General features: G+C 40.9%; 1 protein-coding gene across 1 annotated transcript in view; it reads right to left on the bottom strand.

Annotated features, from left to right (window-relative positions):
* MYO16 (myosin XVI) overlaps window positions 1-25,937 on the bottom strand; it is a 444,013-nt gene that overhangs the window by 139,854 nt on the left and 278,222 nt on the right. Inside the window, exons 23-24 of the mRNA XM_055335623.1 lie at window positions 5,705-5,780; window positions 677-852 (exon numbers count right to left, since the gene is read on the bottom strand). Coding sequence (XP_055191598.1) covers window positions 677-852; window positions 5,705-5,780 — 252 coding nt within the window. The remainder of the gene's footprint in view (window positions 1-676; window positions 853-5,704; window positions 5,781-25,937) is intronic.

The following is a 25,937-nucleotide window of genomic DNA, read 5'->3' as shown; positions in this document are numbered from 1 at the left end:
ATCTCTATAGTTTCAGTAGAGGCAAGCACAGCAAACCAGGCTACAGTCAGGCACTGAATCCTCCAAGTTAACACATTTCGTACCTATTTCCTATCAGTTTGAGACAACCGCTCTGAATTTTCAATTCTATTTTTACAAATAGAACTTTTATAAGTATAACCTCACTTCTGTAGGACAAGTACACATTGAAAACTAGTATTATACAAAAGTAAGTTTAAAATATACAAACTATACAGTAAAAAATAATTCCAGCACCAGAAAAATACATAATGTGTAAGAGAAGCTACAATTTATTGTTTAGAGACCAAAAACCTCTGAAGTGATTAATGTCAACAGAATAAGGTAGCTAAGTGTATTCCTTGGAAGGCTACTGTCTCTGCAGTTACTTCCCATTCATCAAAAGGACAGTCACAGAGACGAGTCACAGATAGGATGCTGCAGAGACAACTAATGAAATTACTAATGCCCTACGTGCTATCAAATTTCATACTATGGGATTCTCCTATACTGTTTCCTCTCTCTGATGGTTACACTCCAGGCAGTGCCCTTTCCCTTAACTTCTTAAATTAAAATATCAATTTATTTCCGACAGTTTCAGAATTGCACTTTTTTAAAAAGAAGTAAATGTACTATGCGGACTTAAGAATAACCAAACAAGGATCATAGAAACTCCTACCTTACTGAGTTCTAGATAATTCCTGTTTTCTCCAATAATTGAAGAAGCTCCCGTTTTCTTACTGAGCAGGGCAGATTTGTGTCCTCTGAACTTAAAAGAAGGATAGGAAGACACGAGGGATCCTGTCTGAGACAGTTTCGACTGGAACAAATGATGGATCACGACATTTTCACTAGCTAGGAAAGATATAAAAGGAATATTGTGAGTGGTGTTCAAAATGTTACGTACATGAACATTAAACACACTCTTCCTTCCAGGGCCAGCCACTACACTACAACATTTCCAGTGTAAGATGTAAGGGAGAGGTTGATCTTTCCCTTTACTCCTATTTTGTTTTCCCCACCATTAATCACACCACTTGATGAATTCTGACCTTCCCTGACCTTGGCCAGGGGTCCTAATCCCATGTTCCCTGTCTACCACCTGAGAACTGGCCCTTGGCTCTCTGAGTGGCACCTCCACTCTTCTAGGGTGGGAACTGAGTCTCACCTGCTTGGGTCTATGAGTCTCCAATGCTTTGGCCAAGTCATGAAGACTTGTGGTTTCTGCCGGCAACCCCTCTCACCCTAGAAACAACATTTCCCAGGATCTAACCCATCTCTGGGAGGTATATAAATTATATAAACCTATGGGAGACTCTATATCACTTGTTTGTACCAATTGTTAGGGGAAACACTTAAGCTACAAAGGTAAAAAGCCAATATATTTTAGATGTTAGGCTATACAAATTCTATTAAATTTGGTTACAAATTGGATTAGTGTAGTGAAAACTGTAAACGGCTCTTAGAGATCTCTAAGGCACTTTTCTCATGTTACCTACATTTGTATGTATACCATTGTCACACTTCAGTTTCCTTTTTTACAAAATGACCTTGACCTCTCTACTATGATTATACAGGATTAAAATGGGAAGCAATGTAACTATCATTTAGGATCATGCTGACTCATCAGCTAGTTAGCGCTGCTGAGCAGCAAAGCAGTTTTTCTACCTTTTGCACACCCAGATTATTTTGCTTGCTTAGACTAATATATTTAGGAGCAATGAATGCAGAAGAAAGTCACTACATAATAAACAAACTGAGAATAAGTGTCAGAGAAGGGAAGAACACTTACAGAATGCAGGAAGGCAAGAAGGAACCCTGTGGTGTTGGATTCAATGTAGAGCTATCAGAATAAATTCATGATTTTTAATATAGTGCTACATACCTCTATATTATCTATATGATTTTAACTGTCTAGTTCTGAAGGGGCCTCAAAGCAAGGACAACCTAGTGGAAATGGGCTCGCCAAGCTCTCAGACCTCACTGTTTCTAAATACCCTTCTTCTCTAAAGTAAAACTAGGCTTCTTGGGCACATGGCCAATTTGGAAGTATAGCGATAATATCCCAGAACATTTTGGAAGGCTGAAATATAAGGAAGTGCTAAACAAGATCAGGAGAACATGAAAAAGAATGTAGGAGCTGGCTTGAAGGGGTTCTCACTGGCCATGAGCAACGTTAGTGCCTAAATAATGATAGTAATAGATTGTGATTCATCGATAAAGTAAGAATCTAGGAGTCCTTACTGATAACAATTTAATTAGTTGATGAATAAGAAAGGGGAGTTTTTACAATTGCACATCACAGTTGATGGAAAGACAGGGTAGAAAATCATGATTTGGGCACCACCAGAGAAATCATTGATTCAGGCAAGAACCATTCATGGACACGGGTCAGTGGGTGAAATCTGATGTGGAAGAAACTTCCTTACAGACTACTTGTCAATTACAGAGTAAAATAGCAGCTCTCGATTACAGAAACCTGAAGGCTGTCACCTTAATGAGGCTGTCACCAATGGTGTTTCCAATGGTCACTGTGCCCCCTGAACATAATGGGTGAGGACCCTGCAGTTCCTCTCCGAGATTCCCGCCAAGAAGCGGCATGCTGATGCCATTGTGAGAAAATAACAAATAAACCCAGATTGAGGGACAGCCTTCAAAATAACTGGCCTTTAGGCTTTAAAATGTCAGTCATGAAAGGAAAAGATAAGCAGAGAAAATGTCCCAGATTAAAGAAGACTGAAGAGAAATGACAACTAAATGCAGTGACTGGCCCTGAATTGGGGGGAAATCATGATGAAAGACATGGCTGGGGTGAGTGACAAAGGGACAGAACACAGGTCTAGACGTGTGTGCCGAGTCAATGTTCAATGCTCTAACAGTTGACTCATGTTTTGTAAGATAATGTCCTTCACCTCAGGATGTATACCAAAGTGTTTTGGCACAATGATGCCTGTAACTTGTTCTCAAAGTGTTCAGAAAATATATGTTCATGAACACACACGCATGCACAACAGCACATGTGCATATATGCACACAAACACACATGCGCATGCATATACACATATATGCACATGCCTGCACACATGAAGATGTGCACATATATGCACACGTGCATGCATGTGCACATGCACACTCATGCATATATGCATGGTGCACATGCATATACGCACGAACTCATGCATGTGCACACATGCACACAGAGGGAAGGATGGTGGGGAGTGGAAGACAGGATGGGAGGGAGAAGACTGAGTAAGAAAAAGGAAGAAATCAATCTGGGAAAGGGCATATGGGAGTTCCTGCTACTAATTTCATAACTTTAAACCTGAAATCATTTCAACATAAACAGTTATGTTTATGTGGAAACGGAAAGCATCCCCTGCGGGGGGTCTATAAACATTGCCTCAGGTATCTCCCTGCCAGTAAATTGGGAGACTAACTTAGGTGCACAGTTTACGAGCAGATATGTAGAGGTACTCGGAGACAAGACTCAAGAGCTGTTAACATTATTGACAGTAAATCTTAAATATGCTTATTTTTATAAAAAGACTTAATACTCTGGATTTTACTCTTTTGCCTTTCTGAGTCAAGTAGACTTTATTTCCCGTTTCAGGCATAGATGAGAGCACTCGTTGCATTTCTGCATGAGCTGTGTCTCCACGCTACCTGCCTCCACTTGGCCTGGTGTCCCACAGACAAAGGGATATCTGTTCAGATCCCACAATAGACCCTACCACCTTCCTCAACTGGGAGCTTTTTGATAATGTGAAGATTGAATTGGATACTACAAACAAAGTACCTAGCAAGGTACTCAAAAATAAAAATTTATTATTATCTATAAATCATACTCACTTTTAACAACTGTTTACAGCATCAAAACATTTCACAGATTCATAAAATACTACTGCAACCACGCATCTTTTTCCAATGATAGAATGGGTGAGCGACTATGGCCCGTGGATCAAATCCAGCCTACTGCTTGTTTCTGTAAATAAAATTTTATTGGAATACAGGCACGTCCATTTGTACTGTCTACAGCTGCTCTCTCATTATAACAGCAGACTAGGGAAGTTGCAACAGAGACCTTATGGCTTGCAAAGCCTGAAGTTTTTATTCCCTGGTCCTTTATGGAAAACACCTGCCACTTCCTGTATAAACATATACAAATGCATTGTAAATTTTGTCCACTTGTTCAGATGCCAAAAGTATTTATTTATTTTTTAAAGATTTTTATTTATTTATTCACAAGAGACAGAGAGGCGGAGACACAGGCAGAGGGAGAAGCAGGATCCCTGCAGGGAGCCTGATGTGGGGCAGGATTCTGGAACCCCAGGATCATCCCCTGAGCCAAAGGCAGATGCTCAATCGCTGAGTCACCCAGGCATCCCAGATGCCAAAACTATTTAGAATAAAACAGGGGACTAATTTGTGTTCTCTTGGAACTTAATAACAAGTGCACACAAAAGAATGACTTTAAAATATAAGGACTCAGTTAAGATAAGGAGAATCACAATATCACTCGCCATCACATTCTCTTTCTGAATATATATTCTATCACCTGAAATACAAAAATAAAGAAAAAGGCATTGCACCAACTTCAAAAATATGCTATATATTAGATCTTCAAAAAAGATATGACTTAGATGGCAGTACATTATAATTGGAAGGTCAAATAATTGAAAAGGAGAAGGAATATATTTCCAATGATAAAGAACAGTGTCAATTATTTCAGTTCTTTTCTTCTACACAATATTATTCCCCATCCCATGCTCCTCCCACTAGTCTCAGTTTTAACAGAACTCAATCACTGGAAGTTCTGGGAAACAAGCTGAGTAATTCCCTGTGAAAAACAATCTATTTCATCTGTGCTGCTTGATTAAAGGTAAATACAGTCCCCGAGCCAGCAGTGATATGTATGTCTTATTCCTAGCTCAGAGTCCAACTATCTCATGAAAGACTAGCATAGGCTTTTTTTCCTCCAGGAAAGAGAGATGACTCAGCTCAACTAGAGCAACTTAAAGCACAAAAGATACATTTTAACTCATTAAAAAGGTTGTCTGGAAAATTAGAACCAAGGGCTGTGGAAAGCTATCAAGAAAATAATGACTAGAGTAGATAAAAAGTACACATATTGATACATATAAATGCACCATATATAAGCCTTGCATAGAAACAGATGCAGGTATATAAAGGGCTAAGATTCACTAAGTAGATGGAGCCTATACATTTGTATTGATACATATGTGCAAGTGTGCCTGTACATATTCAATTTGTGTACTCCCTCTACTTCGTGGGCATTAATTCTTTATAACTGAAAGTACATAAGAATAAAACACCACCCTTAGGTGTGCTCCAGACTTGATCTTCAGTAATGAAATTCACTCTGCTCTGGCCTAAATAATTTTGGAAGCTGTATTAATCTTCATTAGTTTTCACAAAAGAGCTCTTTTATATTCATACCACTGGAGTGGTAAAGGTATTTTATATTTCTATCTGCTAAAAGCTTAGTTAAATTATGGTTTCTACTAGACTTCAAATTAAATTGTAGCCAATGTACAGCGTGGAAAGATCCATTCTTTATTATTCTGGGCTTTAGAATGTAAAAGATATTTCAGTTACCCTGTAGCTAGTGGCATATTACAGAGGACAATGTTCAGAGATGGAGAAAAAAAGGAATGCGTGGCATTTTAAGGATGGGGGGAAAACTTACTTTTCATGACAAATAGAAGATTTTGTGAGAGGGAGTCTTTATTTTTCTCAATTGCTCCAACAATTTCATACATTACCTATAATGAGGGAAAACAGCATGGTTACCAATGTTTAAACATGGCCACAAAAATAATTTCCTTTAAATAATAATTTGACTCAAAGGACATTTTCAATGATTCACTAGGGAGGCGTTTCAGAGTTCACGTCACCCAAGAATTCAAAGCTCCCATCTGGGTGCTCCCTTTCTGCACATCAAACAGGGACACCTCTCTTGTTCTAATTTTCCAAGTCCACCTCTGACTGTGAGTTTAAGAGAAAATGGTGGTGACTCACACTCATGCAGCTTCCTTTTATTCTCAAGGACCCTAGCCCACACAGAAAACTCACTAAACCAGTCAGGAGGACTCCGCCAGGTCTGGGGAGGAAGGCATGATTTCAATTTGAGAAATTCAGTGGTCTTTCTATTAAAAGAGTCCTTTTGGATCATTTAAACAGTAACCTGAAGTCTTTAAAATGAAGAAAACACAGGGTTTGCTCAGTCGGCAGGGCATGAGACTCGATGTTGTGGCTATTGAATTTGAGCCCCTTATTGTGTTCAGAGACTACTTAAAAATATATGTTTAAAAACAATGAAGAAAACACGAAAACATGGTTCTGAATTACACACACACACACACACACACACACACAAATTGGACTCTGATTTTCTCTAAAAACATTCCATGTCCGTCTTTGCTCCTGTTACAGCCTCATTTTGTACTGGTCATTGCTAAATCCTGCAGTAAAATTCCTGCCGCACCTTGAGTGCAGCAACTACAAACCATTCAGCTCCATCTCCCCTCAGCAACTAGCAGAAAGCCTGTCCATTAGGCCCATTTAATAAATTTGATGAAATGAACAAAAAACGTTTTGTTGCATTATGACCAAATACAGCAAAATGTTGTGCTATCATGTCATTGAAGACTGAGCTGATGAGTCTTTCATTCTCACAAAATCATGCTTTGGATATTGTGCTTTTTATATCCTGCTTTGGAAAGGTCTCATGAATGGCACCTGCATCAGGCTATACGGAGAAAGAGCTAAAGGTTTCCCATTACAAGGAAAGTCCAGAACTTCCCAGTGGGAGCCTCTAGTTGGTCAGGTGACCTAGAAAACAATATCTAGCACACACATACAAGTGCAAATGCTCAACTCAGGCAGTATGATGCTTGTAGGAAGCATAGAGTTTAGCATAAGTTTCTACTTTGTATAAAATTAACAAATCTTGAAGCATGTGAGCTTAAATATTTTTGTCAAAATGGGAAAACCGCTAGAGATCTATGTAATGTGTTAAATAATATTCTGAATGGTGCTCCAAGTCTGAAAGCCTCTGACCCTACTCGTAAGATAAGGCAGGATTTGAGTTCACAGCTTAACCCAAGTTTCAGACACTGCTCATAATAGTTAGGTATTGTATTATCATGATATAATAATGCAAATGACTGAGAACGTGTTACAGAAAATTGGCATTAGCGGAATCTTAACACACGGTTCTAAAGAATATTTTTTCCTGGTCCCAAATCTGGAATGAAGTATTTCCTCAAGATGTCCTTGCATACTTGAGGGGAAAATCAAAATGAGAGACACTCCCCTCCTGGACCCTAAAAGGTACACAATGGCACATTATAGATGGGCTTATCGATGTTTATAGTTTTCAGTAGATGGAGCCAAGAAATACACACATATGCCAAACACATAGGTGTGTATTTTTAATTTTCTTTCATTTTTTAGATAAAATAAATCTGATTCCAAATTTTGTCTTTAAACCATGACAATTTCTTCAAGCCAATGAAGTTTAATATTGGCCTTCTCAAAGGCAATTTCAAAATCTACGTAAATGATATCCACTCATGCCCATTTATTATGTCTACATATAACCTGCCACCATCACCTTAAACTATTTCCGAATTAAGCTTTTGATTTTGAGATCATTGCAGATTCACTTGCAGTTGTAAGAAATAATACCAATAGATGCTGTGGACCCTTTACCCAGGTCCCTCCAGTGGTAACATCCTGCAGAACAACCACAACCAGAGAATTAACATCAATGCAGTGGAGATGCAGGACATTCACCTGAGTGCACAGATCCCACATGCTGCCAGTTTCTGGACACACTCACCTCCCCGAGATCAGCTGAACATATTGGCATGAGTCTGCTTCTGGGCTCTTTACTCTGTTCCATGGATCTAGATGTCTACCCCTTACCTATGTCTTGATTACTGAAGCTTTATAATAAAACATTAAATTAAATTGATGAATTCTTCCCACATTATTCTTCTTTATAAAAATTATTTTGGGGCGCCTGGGAGGCTCAGTCAGGTCAGCATCTGACTCTTGGTTTTGGCTCAGGTCATGCTCTCGGAGTCGTGAGACTGAGCCTTACTTTGGGCTCCGCACTCAGCTGGAGGTCTGCTTAAGATTCTCTCTCTCCTTCTGCCCTTCCCCTGCTCTTTCTCACTAAATCTTTGAAACATTGTTTTAACTATTCCAATTTATTTACAACTCATCTAAATTTTAGAGCAATGTTATCTATCTATAGATCTATATCTAAACAAATTTTTTGCTATGATTTTGATAGGAATTGGATTAAACCTGGGTAGCAATTGCAGAGAAGTATTACTATGATGATTGCCAGTAAGACTATTGACCATGCTGTGTTCTAACCCATGAACATCACATGTCTCCTATGCAGCTCTCTGGTTTCTTTCATCATGGTTTTGCGGGTTTCAGCATATAGATCCTTAACATGTTTTCTTAGATTTACACCTACTTGCATTTCTTATGAGTGATTGTAAATGTTATCGTATTTTTAATTTTGGTGCCCCTTACTAGTATATAGAAGTACAGTTGATTATTTTACATTTGTTGTATCCTGTGACCTTGCTGAACTCACTTATTAGTCCTATGAGGCTTTTTTTCCCTTTACATTTTTTTTTAGTAGATTCCTCAGGATTTTACACATAGACAATCACATCATCTACAAAAGGATTGATTTATTTCTTCCTTTCCAATATATCTGCCTTTAATTTCATTTCTTACCTTATTGCACTTCCTAGAACTTCTAGAATTATGTTTAATAACAATGGTGAGGAAAGACATCCTCGCCTTCTTTCTGATCTTATGAGGAAAAACTCAGTCTTTCACTATTAAATTTTTTAAATAGATTTTATTTATTTATTCATGAGAGACACAAGGAGGTAGGGAGAGGCAGAGACATAGGCAGAGGGAAAAGAAGGCTCCTCACGGGGGGCCCGACGTGGGACTTGATCCTGGGTCTCCAGGATCACGCCCCGGGCTGAAGGCAGCGCTAAACCGCTGAGCCACCCGGGCTCTCCTCACTATTAAATTTTATATTAATTGTAGGATTCTTGTAGATGTTCTTTATCAAACTGAGAATGTACCTCTAACCTTATTTCTCTCAGTGTTTTTATCATGAATGTTGAATTATCAAATGCTTTTTCTGCATCATGTGACTTTTCTGTTTAGTCTGTTAACATGGTTGATTATCTTGACTGATTTTAAAACTTCGTACCAGCTTTGCATCACCAGAAAAATTATTCATGGTGAATAATTCCTTTTACATATTGTGAAATTATAGTTGCTTATTGTAAAAGTCTTTTTGCATCTTCATTCAGGAAGGATAGTGATGTTCAGTTGTGTGTGTGTGTGTGTGTGTGTGTGTGCACGTGTGTTTATGTGTGCACTGTGGTTTTTGTACTGGGTAATACTAGCTTCATGAAATGAATTGAGAAGTGTTCTCTTTTCTATTTTATAGGTAAGACTTTGTAAATTTAATGTTAATTTTCCTTTAGACATTTGATAGAATTCTCCAGTGAAACCATTGGGGACTAGGACATTCTTGTTGGGGACACTTAAACTCTAAATTCATTTCCTTGATGGTTATAGAGATATTCAGTGATATATTTCACTGGGTGAATTGAGGCTGTTTGTGTTTTTTGAGGAATTGGTCCATTTCATTGAAGCTGCTGTCTGTGACAGTTGAGTATAGTATTGCCTCCAATGTCCCCAGGGGTTGTGATGATACTGTTTTATTCCAAATATATTGCAGTTTGTGTCTTTTCTCTTTTTTCTTCGTCATTTTTTCTATGTGTTTGTCATTTCTTGGTTATCTTCAAACAACCAGTTCCTTGTTTCATTGATTTTCTCTACTTGTTTCAACTTCACTGATTCCTATTTTGTTATTGCCTTCTGCTTGCTTGCTTTGGCTTTATTTTGCTCTCATTTTTCTAGGTTCTTCAGATAGGAGCTCAGATCATCAGCTGAGACTTTTCTCTTTTCTATCACATGCACTTAGTGATATAAATTTTCCTCTCTGCACTATTTTAGCTATGTCTGACAAATTCAATATGTTGCATTTTCATTTTCATTCAGTTCAACATATCTTTTTAATTACCTTGGGACTTCCTTTTTGATCCATGAATTATATAGAAGGGCATTATTTAGTTCCAAAATATTTGTGGAAATCCTCCTGCTATTTTTCTAGTATTGATTTTTAAGTTTGGTTGCATTGGGGGGTGGTAAGCCCACTCTATAGAATTCTAAACTTTCTGAACTTTCTCAGTTTTTTTTTTTTTAAGATTTAATTATTCTTTCATGAGAGACACACAGAGAGAGGCAGAGACATAGGCAGAGGGAGAACAGGCTCCCCGTGGGGATCTTGATGTAGCACTCGATCCCAGGGCCCCAGGATCATGCCCTGAGCCAAAGGTAGACGCTCAACCACTGAGCCACCCAGGTGCTCCTTCACTTCTTTTGTTTTGATTTACAGCACAGCACATGGCCTTTCTTAATACATGTTCTGTTGGTACTTAAGAAGCATACATACTCTGCTTTCATTGGTTTAAGTGTTCTGTAAATGAGTGGGTCCTGTTGGTCAGCAGTGCTGTGGAGTTTTTCTATATCCTTGCGGAGATCCTTAGAGATGTCCTATCAGGAAGGTGCTCTAGTCACTGCTGGGCAGAGAAGTGTTCTGGTCTCCTGCATCCCTCGTCCTATCTCCCTGGCTGTGGGGTGAACAGGTGGAAGGGGCTGGCATGTTTCTTCACTGCTTCCTACGTGGCCCCCACTGAGGGGGTTTGGGGAAAAGGAAGCTGTGGCCTGGTTACCTCTGGGTGATGGTGAAAGTCCTGGCCCCCTACTCAGCTTCCTCTGACACCTCCTGCTGCAGCAGAGAGCTAGGGGTATAATACAAATTCAGAAACTCAGCACAAAAATATGAAATATGCCTATCTATTTCAAAATTGCATGCCCTAAAAGAAAAACTGTATTTTAATACATGTAACTAAAGGGTTGTTTTGTTTTTGCTTTAAAAAAATTACAGAAAATGAGGTGGCTACAGCAAAAAAACAAAACAAAACAAAAAAAAATATAATGGAGACTACAGTAGCACACATGTGCTTTTTTATCCTAAAAGAATGCAAGAGCACAAAGTTAATTACGAGAAAAAGATGGAATAGAAAAGCACTAAAGTCAATGAGCACTCCCATCAGATCCCCCAATAAACCTTCACCACCTATACAAAGACGTCCACTTCGCCCAACAGGATTGTCACACATGGGGCACCTTTCCACTCAACCTTCCTCCTCACTTTATTTGTCCACTCGGCAGATCAGTCCCTCCCTTGACATCCATCCTGCCTTTCCTTTTGGCAAATCTCATGGCTCCAGCTGCCAAGGCCCAGTCTGGTTTTCAGGCCCAGCATGGGGTGGGGGAAGGTCTCCAGCTGCTGGTGGAGAAAGCACCAGCCTGGCAGGGCAGCATGCCTTCTGTGTTCCAGCTCCCACTAGGCATGGCACCTGCTGGTCAACCAGGTCAACATGCTGTGCCTTCTTGTCTACAGAACATAGAAGGCAGCGCCAACCTTGCTTTCTCTCTCTACCTCTGTCTGTCTGCTTCTCTCAAGGTGATTTTAAGGTCAAAAACAAGATGGTTAACACTTAGCTCTGCCCAGCACCTGGTTTTCTAGTTAACGCCCCTATACCTACTTCTCAGGCTCACCTCTACCCTCTTCTCAGACCTGCTCCAGAACTTGTTTACACCACTGACCTGAGAAGGATTCATGGAGTCTTCTATGTCCTCTGTTTTGAGGCTGCCAATAGGGCTGCCCATCCTGTAGTATCATCAGTCAGAAGTTATGTGCCACTCTACAAAGGAATTGCTTCCAAACAAAGCAAGTCTTCTGGGGGAGTCAGCACTCGAAGGTCGCCACCATCTCCACCGTGGCTCGGGACCTTGCCGATAGCAACGGCCTCTAGGAGGCCAAAGAGGCAACAACAGCAGAGAGAAGAAACCACAGAAGTCACAAAACCGTGTGACAAATGGCCCTGGTTCCCATGCATCCGAAGGGAGGTGAGCCTCAAATCATGGTGGAATGGACAGAGAAATTGCTATGCAAGGCAAACACCCAAGGACAGACTCCATCTACCCTAGAAATCACGCATGATTTCTACTAGAGCGCCCTCTTGATAAGACATCTCTAAGGATCTCCACATGACTTTGAGAGTCTGTGCTGTCACGACAGAGCAAGGTCTATCCTCTCAGCTGTGCCCCTGAGGAGGAGGGACCAACCCACAAACCGGTGGATAGGCATTGTGAAAGCTGCGAAGAGAAGGTGGGAGGCAGAGGCCTTTCTAGGTCACTTGGGTCGGCTCTCTTGCTGCCCTGCCTTGCCTGTCCTTGCTGGTTTATTATTCAGGGATGAAAGGAGAAAAACATGAAAGCAGCAAAAGATAGAGGCCAGTCTGGGCTTTTAAATACTTCTTTACTTTCTCCCCTCTGTCTTTACATAACTGGACCTCAGACTTTATTTTCTTTTCCTCTTAAGGCCTAGAAGACAGGATTCATGTGTTAAGTGGCAGCGTCCCTCATGTATGTAATGGAGACATTTATATGCATCCAGCCCAATACCAATGTTTAAGGAAGCTGTCTCCACATTCAAAGATTCCTTCGGAATGAGACTGTTCCATGAAAGGACTCCAAAGGAAACTTAGCATTTAGCTTGTGTTTGAGCAGTTAGCAATGCTCAGGCATTGGGGCCCGTGGAGGAGTGTGGTGTGAACCAGGGAGCAGGTGCCGTGTGCTGCTTTCCGGAAAGTCCTTGCTGTAACACTCTGGGACCGTCATACACATGATCAAAAGATAAATTATGTTAGCTCTATATGTAAAAGGGAGAGTCAAGCTCTCACCGGGACTATGAATCATACTTTATCAAGCTGCCTCGTTTCTGGGGTCCACAAAGAAAAGCTACGAAATGCCAACCACAGGTATTCTCCTCCTTGAGCTCAGGCTTGGCTGATCACTAAGGAAACGGAAGCCAGATGTGGGAGCACTCCCTGGTCGTCACTGGCTTTCCAGTCTCTGAGTGGAAGGCAAGAGCAGTTGGCTTACTGCCCCTTGGCAAGGAAGATCGGCTGGAGCTGGGCTCTGTGTGCTCTAGCACCTGTTTTGTGTTCTCCCCGCGGGGGCCTGGCACACTGCAGGAGGCAATGCATGGTTGTGCTCAACTGAGCACCTATTGTGTACTAATACCTCCAGTGTTTCTAGAAACAGGTTTCATAAGTTACCTACAGGAGAGCATTCTCTGGGGCTTAATAAACATGCACACACTTTAGACTCCCGCAGCCCTCTTGAATCATCACTGATGGGAGCAGAACCAAAGAATCTGCATTTTTAACCTTCTCCCCAGTTGATCCTGGTGTTTATGCAAGGATGAGAATCCTGGCTCCAGGCACCAGTGGCGTAAGCTGCTCTTCGAACTCTGTCCTCCCATGGGGCGCAGGCAGCGAGCATAAGGAAGCCCAGGGCATAAGTTTGCAGAGAACTGTGTCCCGGGCATTTTAGATATAGCACAATGACTAGAGTAGATATTGGCATATCTAAAAATGGCTGAGAAGTTAAAAATGAGACAACACACACACACAAAAAAAATGAGACAACACTATAATCATACTTATGGCCAGCCTTTTTTTCTTAGGATAGTATTTCTAAAAAGCTGTTCAGAAAGGATTTTCAAATATTTTTGTCTGAGACAGTAGCAATAGAACCCAGTATTTTTCAAGCAACCCTGATTGCCATGGTACCCTAGGTAAGCCATAAACAGTGCTGGCAGTTTGGGGAAATAAAAAACAAGTAAAAATGTGCTGCAGTAGAAGGGGAAATAGACTCAGGGTTATAAAAAAGAGTTCTTATTCTCATTTCCACCCATCGACTGAAAACACAGTTATGGGATGTAGACTGTGATCATCAGCTACAGGCATGACATCATTGGTTTCTCTGAAAGTCGGTTTCTTATTTATTTCATGTCAAGTTCACCTGGGCCAGTTCATACTCAAGTTTGGTGATTTTGCCAGCATAGCCCACAACACAGACAATTATTTTAAGGTAACAGGAACAGGATACATATGAACACAGTAAACGGGCACAAGTGGATATCACCTACTTAGACTTTCAAATTGCCTCTGATGTGGCTAATAGCCAAGGTTACTACATAGAATCTTCATCAGATTGAGGACATTGGCAGAGTTCAAAGACTACATCTAGAAAAACATAATCAGGTAAAATAGCTAGGGTAAGTCTTTTTATATTCCTTTATATTTTACAGACATCTTATAAAATATAATACACGTATATTCATAAAATTGGGAAAACCATAAAAATAATGAAGTAAAAATTACTTGTAATTCCTTTTCTCAGAGACAGCCAATATTCATCTATGTATCATCTATCAAATCTATCCTTGTCTATGCACATCTTAAAAAAAAAAAAAAGGACTGGCCACACATTGTGCTTAGCAATGCCTTGTCCTGTTTACATGCACCATCTACTCGTGGAGGGTCCCTGCCCTTGTCTGCCTGGCGGTGCTCAGTCCCAGCTGTCCAGCGGGGCTGCAGCGGGGGCCACAGGCACAAGACCGTAGGGTAGGACCCTTGGAAACTCTTCTTCTCTCCCCACACATGGGTTCCATCCTCACCCCAGAGCCCTGGTGGGGTGGGGCACTGCCCTTGGCCACAGGGTCCAGGGCTACCTCCACTTCCCTTCCTTTCTCCAGCCTCAGAGGAGGTGGGTGTTCCACGGGGCCACATCTCTGGGTCACCTCAATGTCTCTTGTCTGTCTCAACTTTCCCTGTGGAACCTATTCTTTGTACTCCTTTCCTTCTCCCGAAAATTTGGCACAGCCTCCTTTGCAGACTGCACCCTGCCTGACCTCAACCATTCCCAGTTGCTTGCTTTATCTATTCCAGTCTCAGTAAAGGGCAGGGAGAGAGACCACACTCACCACTGTTCAATACACCTGAAACCAGAAAAGGAAGCTCTTGAAGGTAAAGAGGAAAACAAACACAACGATGCAGGGCCAGAAGGAGCTAATGGGGACGGCAGACAAAGCAACAGGAGCCAGTCATTCTAGAAAGAGTGAGTGTGATCGGAGATCTCATCTGTGCCCAGAAAATGATTCCTGTGGAGCGAGTAGAATGGGTCTTATCACTCAGGCCTGGATGCGCAGCCTCACAAGCTAGAAGGGGAAGAGATGACAGCCAGCAGAGCACTGCACTGAAGGCTGGAAACATAAATATGATTGACGACTCTCCATCCTTATTTGGGACAGAATCAGGAAGGGAACAGAGAAACACCCAAGTGCCAAACCCCAGTGCAATATTCCCCGGGGCGCCTTTTATGGCCTCACTCAGAGATTCACGGCTCACACTGCAAATACCTTAATCACCCTTTGCTCTCATGCTCATCCAGCTTATCTAGAGACTATCCATGTCTACATATAAAATACCCCAGTAGGATGAGGGGGTTTTCATCAGCGCCCTCATGCTACCTCATCCGGCAATAAGTTAAGGACAAACCAAACTGTTGGTTATATTATCACATAAACAATGTGTTTCTGATATGGGAATTCATATTTCCACACAGTTGAAGTGCTCAAAGCTAAAGTTTCTGTAAGGGAGCCATGTTCAATGACAGTTCAGGCATTTTAGGATACCCCAGATCACGGTGGAGATAACTTTCATGGGTTTCTGGCAGCATGGGTATTTGATCTCTCTGTGTGTTTACTCTATTTATCATCTATCTATCTACTTATCTATTATCTCTATCTATCTATCTATCTATCTATCTATCTATCTATCATCTATCTGTTATCTACCTATCATCTGTCTATTCATCTATCTATTGTAATTGATTTATATTTCAATGTCTACCTCTATGGATCTATTGCTCTCATACCTAGTGTGAGTACACAATAGCAGTTGCTTTATAGAGCATGAATATATGGCCATAAATGCTTTTACACAGCTTCTCCCTCTTGTCCCCTAGGTCGAGTGGGAGGGGGTTTCATGGGGGACCCCTCTTAGGATCCAACATTGACATTGCTCCACCACTTAGGAATACATTGCAAGCTGGTGTTAGACTCCACCAAGCAGCACAAAAACAGAAGTGGGCAGGTGATGGGGGGCGGTGGGGAGGAACAGTCCCTGCTGTAGTGGGATGAACTCTCCTTGTCTGCTCTTCAAAGTGGAGAGCACAGAACACAATGTTTGTGATGAACTACAAAGGACATGGCAAAGTTTCCCTGATGTGCTTCACAAACCCGAGTGATGCTACATCCTGGCCAAGAGGATGTGAGCTGGGACTGGTGGTCACAGAGCCCAGTGTGGAGACTCTGTGTGGATGAAGTCCAGAGACCAGGGCTGTGGGGGAGTAGCCAGCCCAAAGCATCAGCAGCACCCCCCCCTCCCCGGCAGGAGCGGTTGGGGCATCACAGGGATGCACGGAAGCACCCAGGCAGGGTGAGCCCTGAACGCCAAAAGGCATCCTTCTTGGGCAACCGCTGCGAGGACATAAGACCACACAGCTCAAGAAAAGAGAGAAAACAGGACTCCTAAGGTCACGGAACAGGGCCTCCTCTGCAGTGGAGACAGGAGGGACCTCACCTTCCAGGTACATTTGTAATTATGATTATTTAAAAGGACTAGTTCTTCACCCCTGAACCGAAACCCTGCGTGCCAATGAAAGCAAGTGAAGGACGTCCTATTACTGGACGGAGACCAGAAATATCACTGGAGCTGCCTGGGTTTTTATTTGGTTCCAAGGAAAGGACTGTCTCTGCTGAACATATTTGAAAAAGCGGTGTGAGCCAAAAATAAAACTGAATCTGATTATATCCCCCGAGTTGTGCTTGTTCAACTACCAGGTCCACGAAGAACAAGCGTGTTAAAATGGTCTGGAAGATCCGGTCTTTAAAAGGGAAAGGGAAGTGCATTCTTCCACCAGGGAGACCTAGAGTTAGTGGCAACCCTGCTTCAAAGAGTGGGTTTGTGAACAGCCAATGAGGAAAGCAGCCGTCACGGCCACGAGCGCGTCTGTTATTACCAAGTAGAAAGAGAATAACTACCTCTACCTTTGAACTGTGTTGCTGGAGAAACAAAAAGATAAATGGAGCAGAGGAAGTTCATACACTTTTAAGTAAAACCATCCATTCATCCCTTTATTGGCAACCAGAGCCTCTCCTGCCAGTGCCATCCAGCGGCTCCTGCGTGAGCGAGGGGCCGTGAACAAGAAGGAAGCACTTGGATTAAGAAGTTTGCATGACTGTTTGGTATCTGGCAATCGACTGGTATTTGGCTATTAACTAAGGTTCTGATTTTGGCAATTAACTGGGTTTCTGATTTTACCATGAATTGAAAAGTGGGACAAATACGGGAAATCAGTTTTACTGCTTTACTTTTTTGAAGTGGGTTGAGAGGGAGAGGAGAGCGTGGGAGGTGGTTTGGGAATTGAGTGCAGTTGGCTTCTGGATCTGCTGAGCTGAAGATGCCAGCCAAGGAGAGATCTTAACAAGCATATATGCAGGCGTGAAGCCCACAGAACAAATAGACTGGAGTTTCAGGAGTCATGTCATGTTGGAAACTGAATTTTGAGGGTATATAAAGTCCTCGCAGGAGATATAAAATACTCTCCTGGGAAGCATCGATATTTATGGAATGGAAGTAAATTCACTTATCAGCCAAATTTATAATCCCTTTCTCTACCATGTTATTCATGTGATGCAAAATATAATTTCTGGAAAAGAGATGGTTGGGATTACCGGGTGATAAAAACTCCAAACTTTGGAATATATTCTTGAATATAATACATCACATCAGAATGTACATAAAGAATGGATTATAGGAAAAGAAATGAAAGATCATCTTCAAGCAAATATAAATGGGTCTGATAACTTTTCACGAGTGGTTTCAGCTTTCTATCTGAGGTTTGCTGACAAGAGTCTCAATTTTGTGTGTAGTGGTGAATTGATCTCTGTATAGCCATCAATATTTATAAGTAGAGACTTCTACTTTTTTACTTTTCCATGAAGTGATTCTGTCTAACAGTACTGCTTGCTTTCATTATGATTCGCTTTATGTAATAAATACTAATAAACAAAGAAAGTTAGGAGCACACAGCATTATTGTTAAGGGTTCTTATCTAGCATCTGAATATAGACATTGCCTTGAAATTGCCATACCTGAAACTTATGAATAGGCCTCATTGGTTCCTTTTAGGGGGGAAAAAAAAAACAACAACCCAATCAACTAACAATAAGATATCAATATTTCAAGAAACCTACAGTTCCTTATTTACAATTTTCTGTGGATCCATGAAGATAACAGAACCTATTAAATCCCCGAAGAAACAGTGAGATGCCCTGAATGAGAGCCTGCATTTTCTATTCCAGACAAACCCCTGGATAAGGAAACATTTATCAGGTCTCCTACAGAAATTTATGCCAGAGGCAAAACTGATATGAGCAACAGAGGACCAGGGGCCTTGCTGAGTTCATTTTTATTTTTCCAGAAGTCTGCCCAAGAGGTGAGCACATACAGATGTAAATGAAGCTCATTCTGTGTGGGTCAAGATATCTTGGTCAGAAAAAAAAAAAAAAAAAAGAAAAAAAAGAAAAAAGTTATCTTGGTCAAATACCCTTTAATAGTATCTGTTTGGCTTAGACCAGACAGCTTTCATTGTTAAGTCTGGGGATCCTGCCTGGAGAAAAGAGAGACAAATAAATGGAAGGCTCCCTATTGATTAGTTCATCTCCTTTTTTCTTTTGCTTTAAAGGTTCACTCTCCAAGTCTTCTTGGGCTCATCGTGTCCCTCACAGATCTCTGGGGTGAAGATTGGTTGACAAGTGACAGAAAGAATTGGGAAATTGAACAGGCCACTATTTCCTCTGCATACGTGTAAATATGTCTGAAGGGACAAGAGGCAAGAGGTGTGCTGTCATCGGTACTGACCTAGAATCTCCTGCAGTAGCTTTACCTCTCAGGTCTGAGTAACAGCATCAATCTCAACCAAAAAATTTCAAACTTAGTTTATCCCATGATAGGGGTAGATCTTATTCAAGGAGAAGAAAAAAAAATCAGATGTGTTCCAGACTGGCCACAAATCAGTAATATCATTCTTCCCGCACATGACTTTGATCAGTGATGTTTTAGTAACATGGTTCTCATAAAGGCCTGTGGAAATCAGTGACGTGAACACTAATGATCAAGGCCTATGTGTTTGGGATTACCACGTGATCTGCGGGGATGCAGTTTAGGGGACAGAAAAAGGAATCTTGATGAAAATAATCAAAGTCCACCCACGGAAAGACACATCTACAAGCACATTATATAAAAGGGCTATACATTCTTAATCTGTTGTAAAATTACATCTCAGAAAATGTAATATATAAATCGCAGAGAATGCTTTCATTTTCTTCAGGCAAACAACAATGGAAAGGATCTTCTAAAATCTGCAATAAAATTTCACATGCCTCTTTGCCCCATTAAAATATTAGTCATGAAGCTAAATGATAAAGAACATAATTTTTTACACAAATTCTTGAAGATCTAGGAAGAGGTACTTAACATGAAAACAACCTGTTTATTCAGTGGAAAACAGGATGCCACGTTATCATCAGTTAAAACATTATCTAAATATTTTCTTTTCTAGTATTATAATTTTCACAGAAAAATATCTCCATTTCTACACTTTCCACTGAAGTTTTTCAAGCATGATAGGAAGAGAGAAAAAATACCGTACTATAACTTTGGTGGTTACATTTTTCCCTATCACCTGTTGAAGTGATGATATTAATTACACTAGGATAAACAAAAATAAATATTCTAATGTGACTTACAAAGCACTGCTTCAGGCACTAAACACATTAATAAGATACAAAAATTAACAAGTATATTTTTTGACTAATGAAGGATGTTTTATTACTAACTTAGTTTACACAAGTCAACTGGGCCCTAATATTCTCATCTGAAAATATAGCCAGTGGATTAGACGATCCCTGAAATATTTTCTAGTCTTCAATACTTGTTATTGATGAGTTCAAAATATTGCTAAATACAGTGGTGCATCTACATGGAAAGACCTTCAGCTATTATTGGGGAACTATGACTCATATTTGGTGTAACACCTCAAAATAATCTTCGGGGCATTGATTTCTTGCCTAATATGTAACTTCAGAACAAGTTTATGAGGTTGACAATTATATTCTCCTGAATTACAAACTCTATGGATGTAGCAACTGTGGGTCAGTGTCCTGCTCAAAGTCCCGGTGATGAAATCCCCATGTGTCCTGCAGACCTCCTCTACAGTATCACAAGGATTTTAGGACTATAGACAACAAACACTTTAAGAATTTCACACACACTGTAATGGAGATGGGGGCCTACATGGTACTGGAAATGAGAAGCGAAATAGGGTAGTGTGACCTACCATCCTGTGGTGGGTTGAATAGTGTACCCTCAAAATTCATGTCCACCCAGAACCACAGAATGTGACCTTATTTGGAAATAAGATCTTTCAAAGATGTAATTATATAAGACGAGGTCACAGTGGATAGGGTGGGCCCTAAGTCCAATGCCTGATGGCTTTAAAGAAGACGAGGGGAGGCCATGGGAAGACAGAGGCAGAGACCGGGAGCTGTATCTACAAGTCAAGCAATGTTGATACTGGCACCCACCAGAAGCCAGAAGAGAAGCTTGGAACAGAGTTCCCTCAGACTCTGCTGAAGGGACCAAACCTACTGACACTGGATTTTGGATTCTAGTCTCTGGAAATGTGGGGGTAAATTTCTGCTGTTTCAATTACACAGCTTGTAGAACTTTGTTAAGGCACCCCCAGGAGATTCACGCATAGCTGTTCAATCTTTGGCGAGTCATTGAACTTCACCAAGGCTTACTTAACTGAAAAACTGACATAGCAACATTCATACAAAAGGTCTCAGAAGAACTTTTTAAATCAAAAAATGCCATGCCAGCATCAGACATGGCTATTGATTAGGGAAGGAAGAGATCAATGAAATTTGGATCAGGCCAAGACCTTGCTCCTAAGATGGGTAAAGTTTGGAAGGACAGGAAAGGGTATTCCAGGTGAAGAGAACCACATGAGCAAAAATAGAGGTGGAGAAATGTAGGGGGCTCTTTCAAATGAATAAAATGTAAAGAAATTACATAATCTTATGAGTTAAAACCACTCCATTCTCTTCTGGAGGCCAGAACTCTGACATCAAGCATCTTTACCCTCCTGGAGGCTTGAGGGGACATGCATTCCTGCCTTTTCTAGCCTCTGGGGGCCCTAAAGCTCCTTGCCCCATGGCTGCATCTCTCCCGTCCCTGCCTCCATGCTTGCATGGCCTCCTTTTCTCTCCCAAATCTCTCTCTGCTTCCTTCCCATAACCTTGGATTTAGAGTTCCCCAGATAATCCAGGGTAATCCCCTCACCTCGAGATCCTGAATTTAACTACATAAGCAAAGACACTTTTTCCAAATAAGATTCCATTCCCAGGACCTAGGGGTGAGCACATGGCCATATCTTTCTGGGGGGCTACCATTCAGCCCACTGCAATATTTAAGGGTTTGGAGAGAGAAACAAAGACACATCATCTCAGGCAAGAACAATGTCACCAACTTGATTTGTATAAACCAGGCCACTCATACAGGACACTCATCTGGGCTCCAAAGAGAATCACTTTGTGTTTAAGCAAATTATTGCAATAAACAATTTTCAAAGACCTTATGAGCAGACTACAAAGGTCAGATAGGCAAGTATCATATATTTTATAACTATTACTTTGACCTGTATTTTCATTGATTTAATTTTTATTACTTCAGATTGCTTTAGTATCTCCTAATCCATTCACTTTTCTCACATTAAAATTTAGGACCTTCAAAATACTATTTCCTATTAGAGTTAGTTCAGAATCACCTTAATGGAAATTCAAATTTCCTCAGAGCCAATGTCTTTTTCCAAATCATAATTCTTCTTTCTTTCAAGATTCTTAATTTTAAAAGCCAATAAAATTAGACACTCTTCTGGATTTAATGCTTATCCATCATTTAAATCACCGCTAGAGGTTCAAGAGCAATTCCTAAAACAGCTAATCCATATATGATTTAAAATTTGCTAAAACAAATAATAACAACAACAAAAAAACCCTCAGCCTTCTTTAATTCAGATCCATGCTCATTAAGGAGACTGTTAATATTTCATGCACAGCCTCTTCCCATTTACTTTAGAATATTTCTGTAATGGAGATTGGAAAATACACCAGGCTCCTATGAGTAATGAAAAATTCAAATGTGTTTAGGAAAGATCTTCAACTATAATTCAAATAATGTTACTTAAACATCTCTAAAAGGACCTAGGAGCCTCTGCTCCAAACAAGATTCAGAAGCATAGCGGGGTCTCATAGCCAGAGCAGAACTGTTAGATGGGCAAGTCTTTCCTGGTAGGCTGGATGTCAATATTGTTACCAGCCACAATGATCATCCTGCCCGTGTGAGGTAAGTTTTCACTTGCCAAACCAGGTAAACCAGTCACAGAAGAGCAAATGGTGATCCAAGCGACACTCTAGGCCATCCATCTGGCCAAAAAAGAGGCCACAAAGAAACCCAAGAACCCTAGAGCCACAGAGCTCTTCCCTGGGATCAGCTTTATCACCAAAGGGCCCTTCAGGAATGCTCATACTACTGTCCAAAATAGATCGTGCATGCTATTTCTAGACCAATTAGCTCTTTGCTCTGTCTCTGGATTTATAAAATGCAGAATATGCTGCTTTTCTTGAAAATGTAAAAGCTCAAAATTAAATATATGTAGCTACATCTGATGATTAGAAAGGCATATGGCTTGACATATTGCCACAAATTACATATAATCTATACTGTAACATGTGAATGAGTCCTTAGGGAGTCCTTGGGGTAAGACTCATTAGTAGATCTCAGTTAAATGAAAGATTTTTATAAAACCACAAAATTGACTCCAATTATGGAAAATCCTGCTTAAAACATAAAGGCACTTTTACAGAAAAATTCATAATTCCATGGGGTTTGGCTCTGAGGCAGTTAATCAATTGACTGGCTCTGCTTTGCTTTATCGCTATCAGAGCTCAATAAAATAACTGTATTTATTCAAACTGATTGTTTTTGTTTCCCCAAGTTTAAAAAAAAACAATTGAAATCCTATTAAGTGGTTACAGAACAATTTTTAGAAGCAAACATAAAATAATTAACAAAGTATTATCCCAAAGCTTGGTCCCATTCAGTTTCATGCAATTAGCATTTATTGAACAATCTAACAAATCTCCAAGATTCAATACAAATAGACTTAGGAGGCGGGTTAGGTAGAGACAGACTTAAGATAACTTGCTTAAAACTTAGAATCACTACTTATGTCTCATTGCAATACTTCAACTAAATCCTAAGAATTAATAAATGCTCAATATGAAGAAAATATTAAAAATTCGAATATAGGACTAGAAGATTAGGTACTGTTAGAAAAAATTTTAAAGGCTAAATCTCTCATACGTAAAGGCAGTTAATGGGTTAACAACACTCTAGGAGTGTGTGTGTGTGTGTGTGTGTGTGTGTGTGTGTAAAATCTTGCACCGAGGCCCTCTCCATGGCCATTCACTGCTCGGTTCATCCTACTGCTCCATGCTACCATAACTTCTCCTCGCCTACCTGTTCCATTCAGGTGTATCTCCTGCTGACCACATTCCTCCTTCTTTTCCCTTGGTTTTCATGATTCTCTTTCCTATTCCTTTTCTTCATCTTCTCTATGCTCTTCCTAAGTGAAATCATCAAGATACACATTTCCACAAATATGCCTATGTTTCTAAAAACAACCAACCTCTTTTATTTGTCACATCCTATTGAAGTTTCTATTAAAAACCTCAAATTCAAAACATCTATACTGAATATCTTTCCTCCCAGACTGCCTCTTTTCCCGGATTTCCTCTTGTGGTTGGCACTAGAACCATCTGACCATCAGAGAGATACGCCTGTCATTTCAAGCTACAGTTCCCACCGGCTTTGGAGATTGTGTCATTGGCATTGCGTCATGGGCATTGCAGCCTCCTCTTGAGGACACCAGCTCTGCGATCTTCTCCTTCGGTCCAAACTCAGTGCTTGCTTGAGTGTTTCCAGAACCTCCTTCCTCTCTCCCCGAGTCTATCCTATGTCGTGTCCTTTGTGCCTCTCCCCGAGTCCACCCTATGTCGTGTCCTCTGTGTCTCACTTCATGTCGTGTCCTCTGTGCCTCACTGTCTGAAAATATTTGAGGAGTTAACACAATCAAGAGGAGTAGGTTCTGGGCAGCCCGGGTGGCTCAGCAGTTTAGCTGTCTTCAGCCCAGGGTGTGATCCTGGAGTCCAGGGATCGAGTCCCACATCAGGCTCCCTGCATGGAACCTGTTTCTCTCTCTCTCTCTCTCTCGAATAAATAAATAAATAAAATCTTTGAAAAAAAAAAAGAGGAGTAGGTCCTCAGTAGTCCATGTATATTTATTCATGATTTGGCCCCAAAGAGCCTTTCTTGAGATTTATTTCCAGCCAATCTCTGTAGACTTAACTGTACTTCTTGTACCATTTCCCATATCTAGAGTGGGTGGACATGGCAGAAAGGCCTACAGCACTCTCAGGAAGAGCCGCCTTCCTGCACTGAACACGTTCGAAGGCAGGAGGATTCTCAGACTTCTTTGCAGCTAGCATCTGATTGTTCTTTAGCTTCCACCAATCTGGAACTATTGCACAAGATTCAAAGGTAGGCGTGATGGAGGCCATGATTCTGCTGCTTCTTCTGTTTTGGCTCATAAGCACATCATGAAGATGCTTCGTCTTCTCTCACAGTGGAGAACCCCAGGCCCAGTCACTGTGTCCCTGACTCCTCCATGCTGAGTGCCAGGGTATATGCCCTTTAAAGGTATCAGCAGTGGGTGGTGGCCACGGAGAGTCAGAACTTAGAGCAGCAGCTTCTCGATTTGGCTGGAAGCTTCCGGATCAAAGATGAGGCCATGGTTAGGTTGGAAACTCCATCCTGTGTTGTGGTTTTGAGTTATTTCTGAATGTTCAGCTTGGAGTCTCGTGAGGATTATTTTCCCATACCAAATTATTTTCCACTTGAATAGCTATAGTGGATTCTGCTCGATGCAACTGCATCCTGGGGGATGCACATGCTATTCAAAATTCCACATCTACCCCAGAATGCTCCTTCCTTTTATCCTCATTGAACTCTATCTCATCCCCACATTTGACCTCCACTAGAATATATTTCCACACTTAGGTTGGGAGCCAAATGATTGCTTCCTTCGTCAGGGTAATATAGAGCTTCGTTAATATTACCAATGTTATTATAAGCAAATTCTATCATAACTATGTTAATTTGCCTTTTTCTGATTTGCTGACAGTGAGATATGTGAGGGCAAACAATTCAGTTTATTCATCTGTTTCTCTAATACAGTGGGTTTGGCACCTAGTAGAGTCTCAGTGGACACTGGCTGGAATGATCTGAAACATGCTGATTGGAGGTTTCATCTTCCAGTATGTGACTTCCGCTAAGTGCCAAATGGGAGAAAACCAGGGGCCATGAATTCAAAGTGGAAGACAGTTAACGTAGATGGGCCTGGATTGAGGGTAAGTGCGACTTGGATTGGAGTATCTAAAGATGTATACAGTGTGACCTTGGGAAGAAGGCAAGGAGGGTATTTCAAGCTTGAGCAGGAGGAGTGGATGCCCAGAGAAGCATGGAATGCAGAAACAGTGAGTGGATTAGAAAAAGTGCCCTGAACAGAGGTGTCACCTGATGGTGGTGGTGGGGGGAGTGGGGGTAGGGGGATTGTGACATGTAAGCCATGGCTAA

The sequence above is a fragment of the Nyctereutes procyonoides genome, unplaced genomic scaffold (assembly GCF_905146905.1).
Source record: "Nyctereutes procyonoides isolate TBG_1078 unplaced genomic scaffold, NYPRO_anot_genome, whole genome shotgun sequence".
In the NCBI taxonomy this organism is placed as follows: domain Eukaryota; kingdom Metazoa; phylum Chordata; class Mammalia; order Carnivora; family Canidae; genus Nyctereutes; species Nyctereutes procyonoides.
This window is presented reverse-complemented; position numbering and strand designations above follow the sequence as displayed.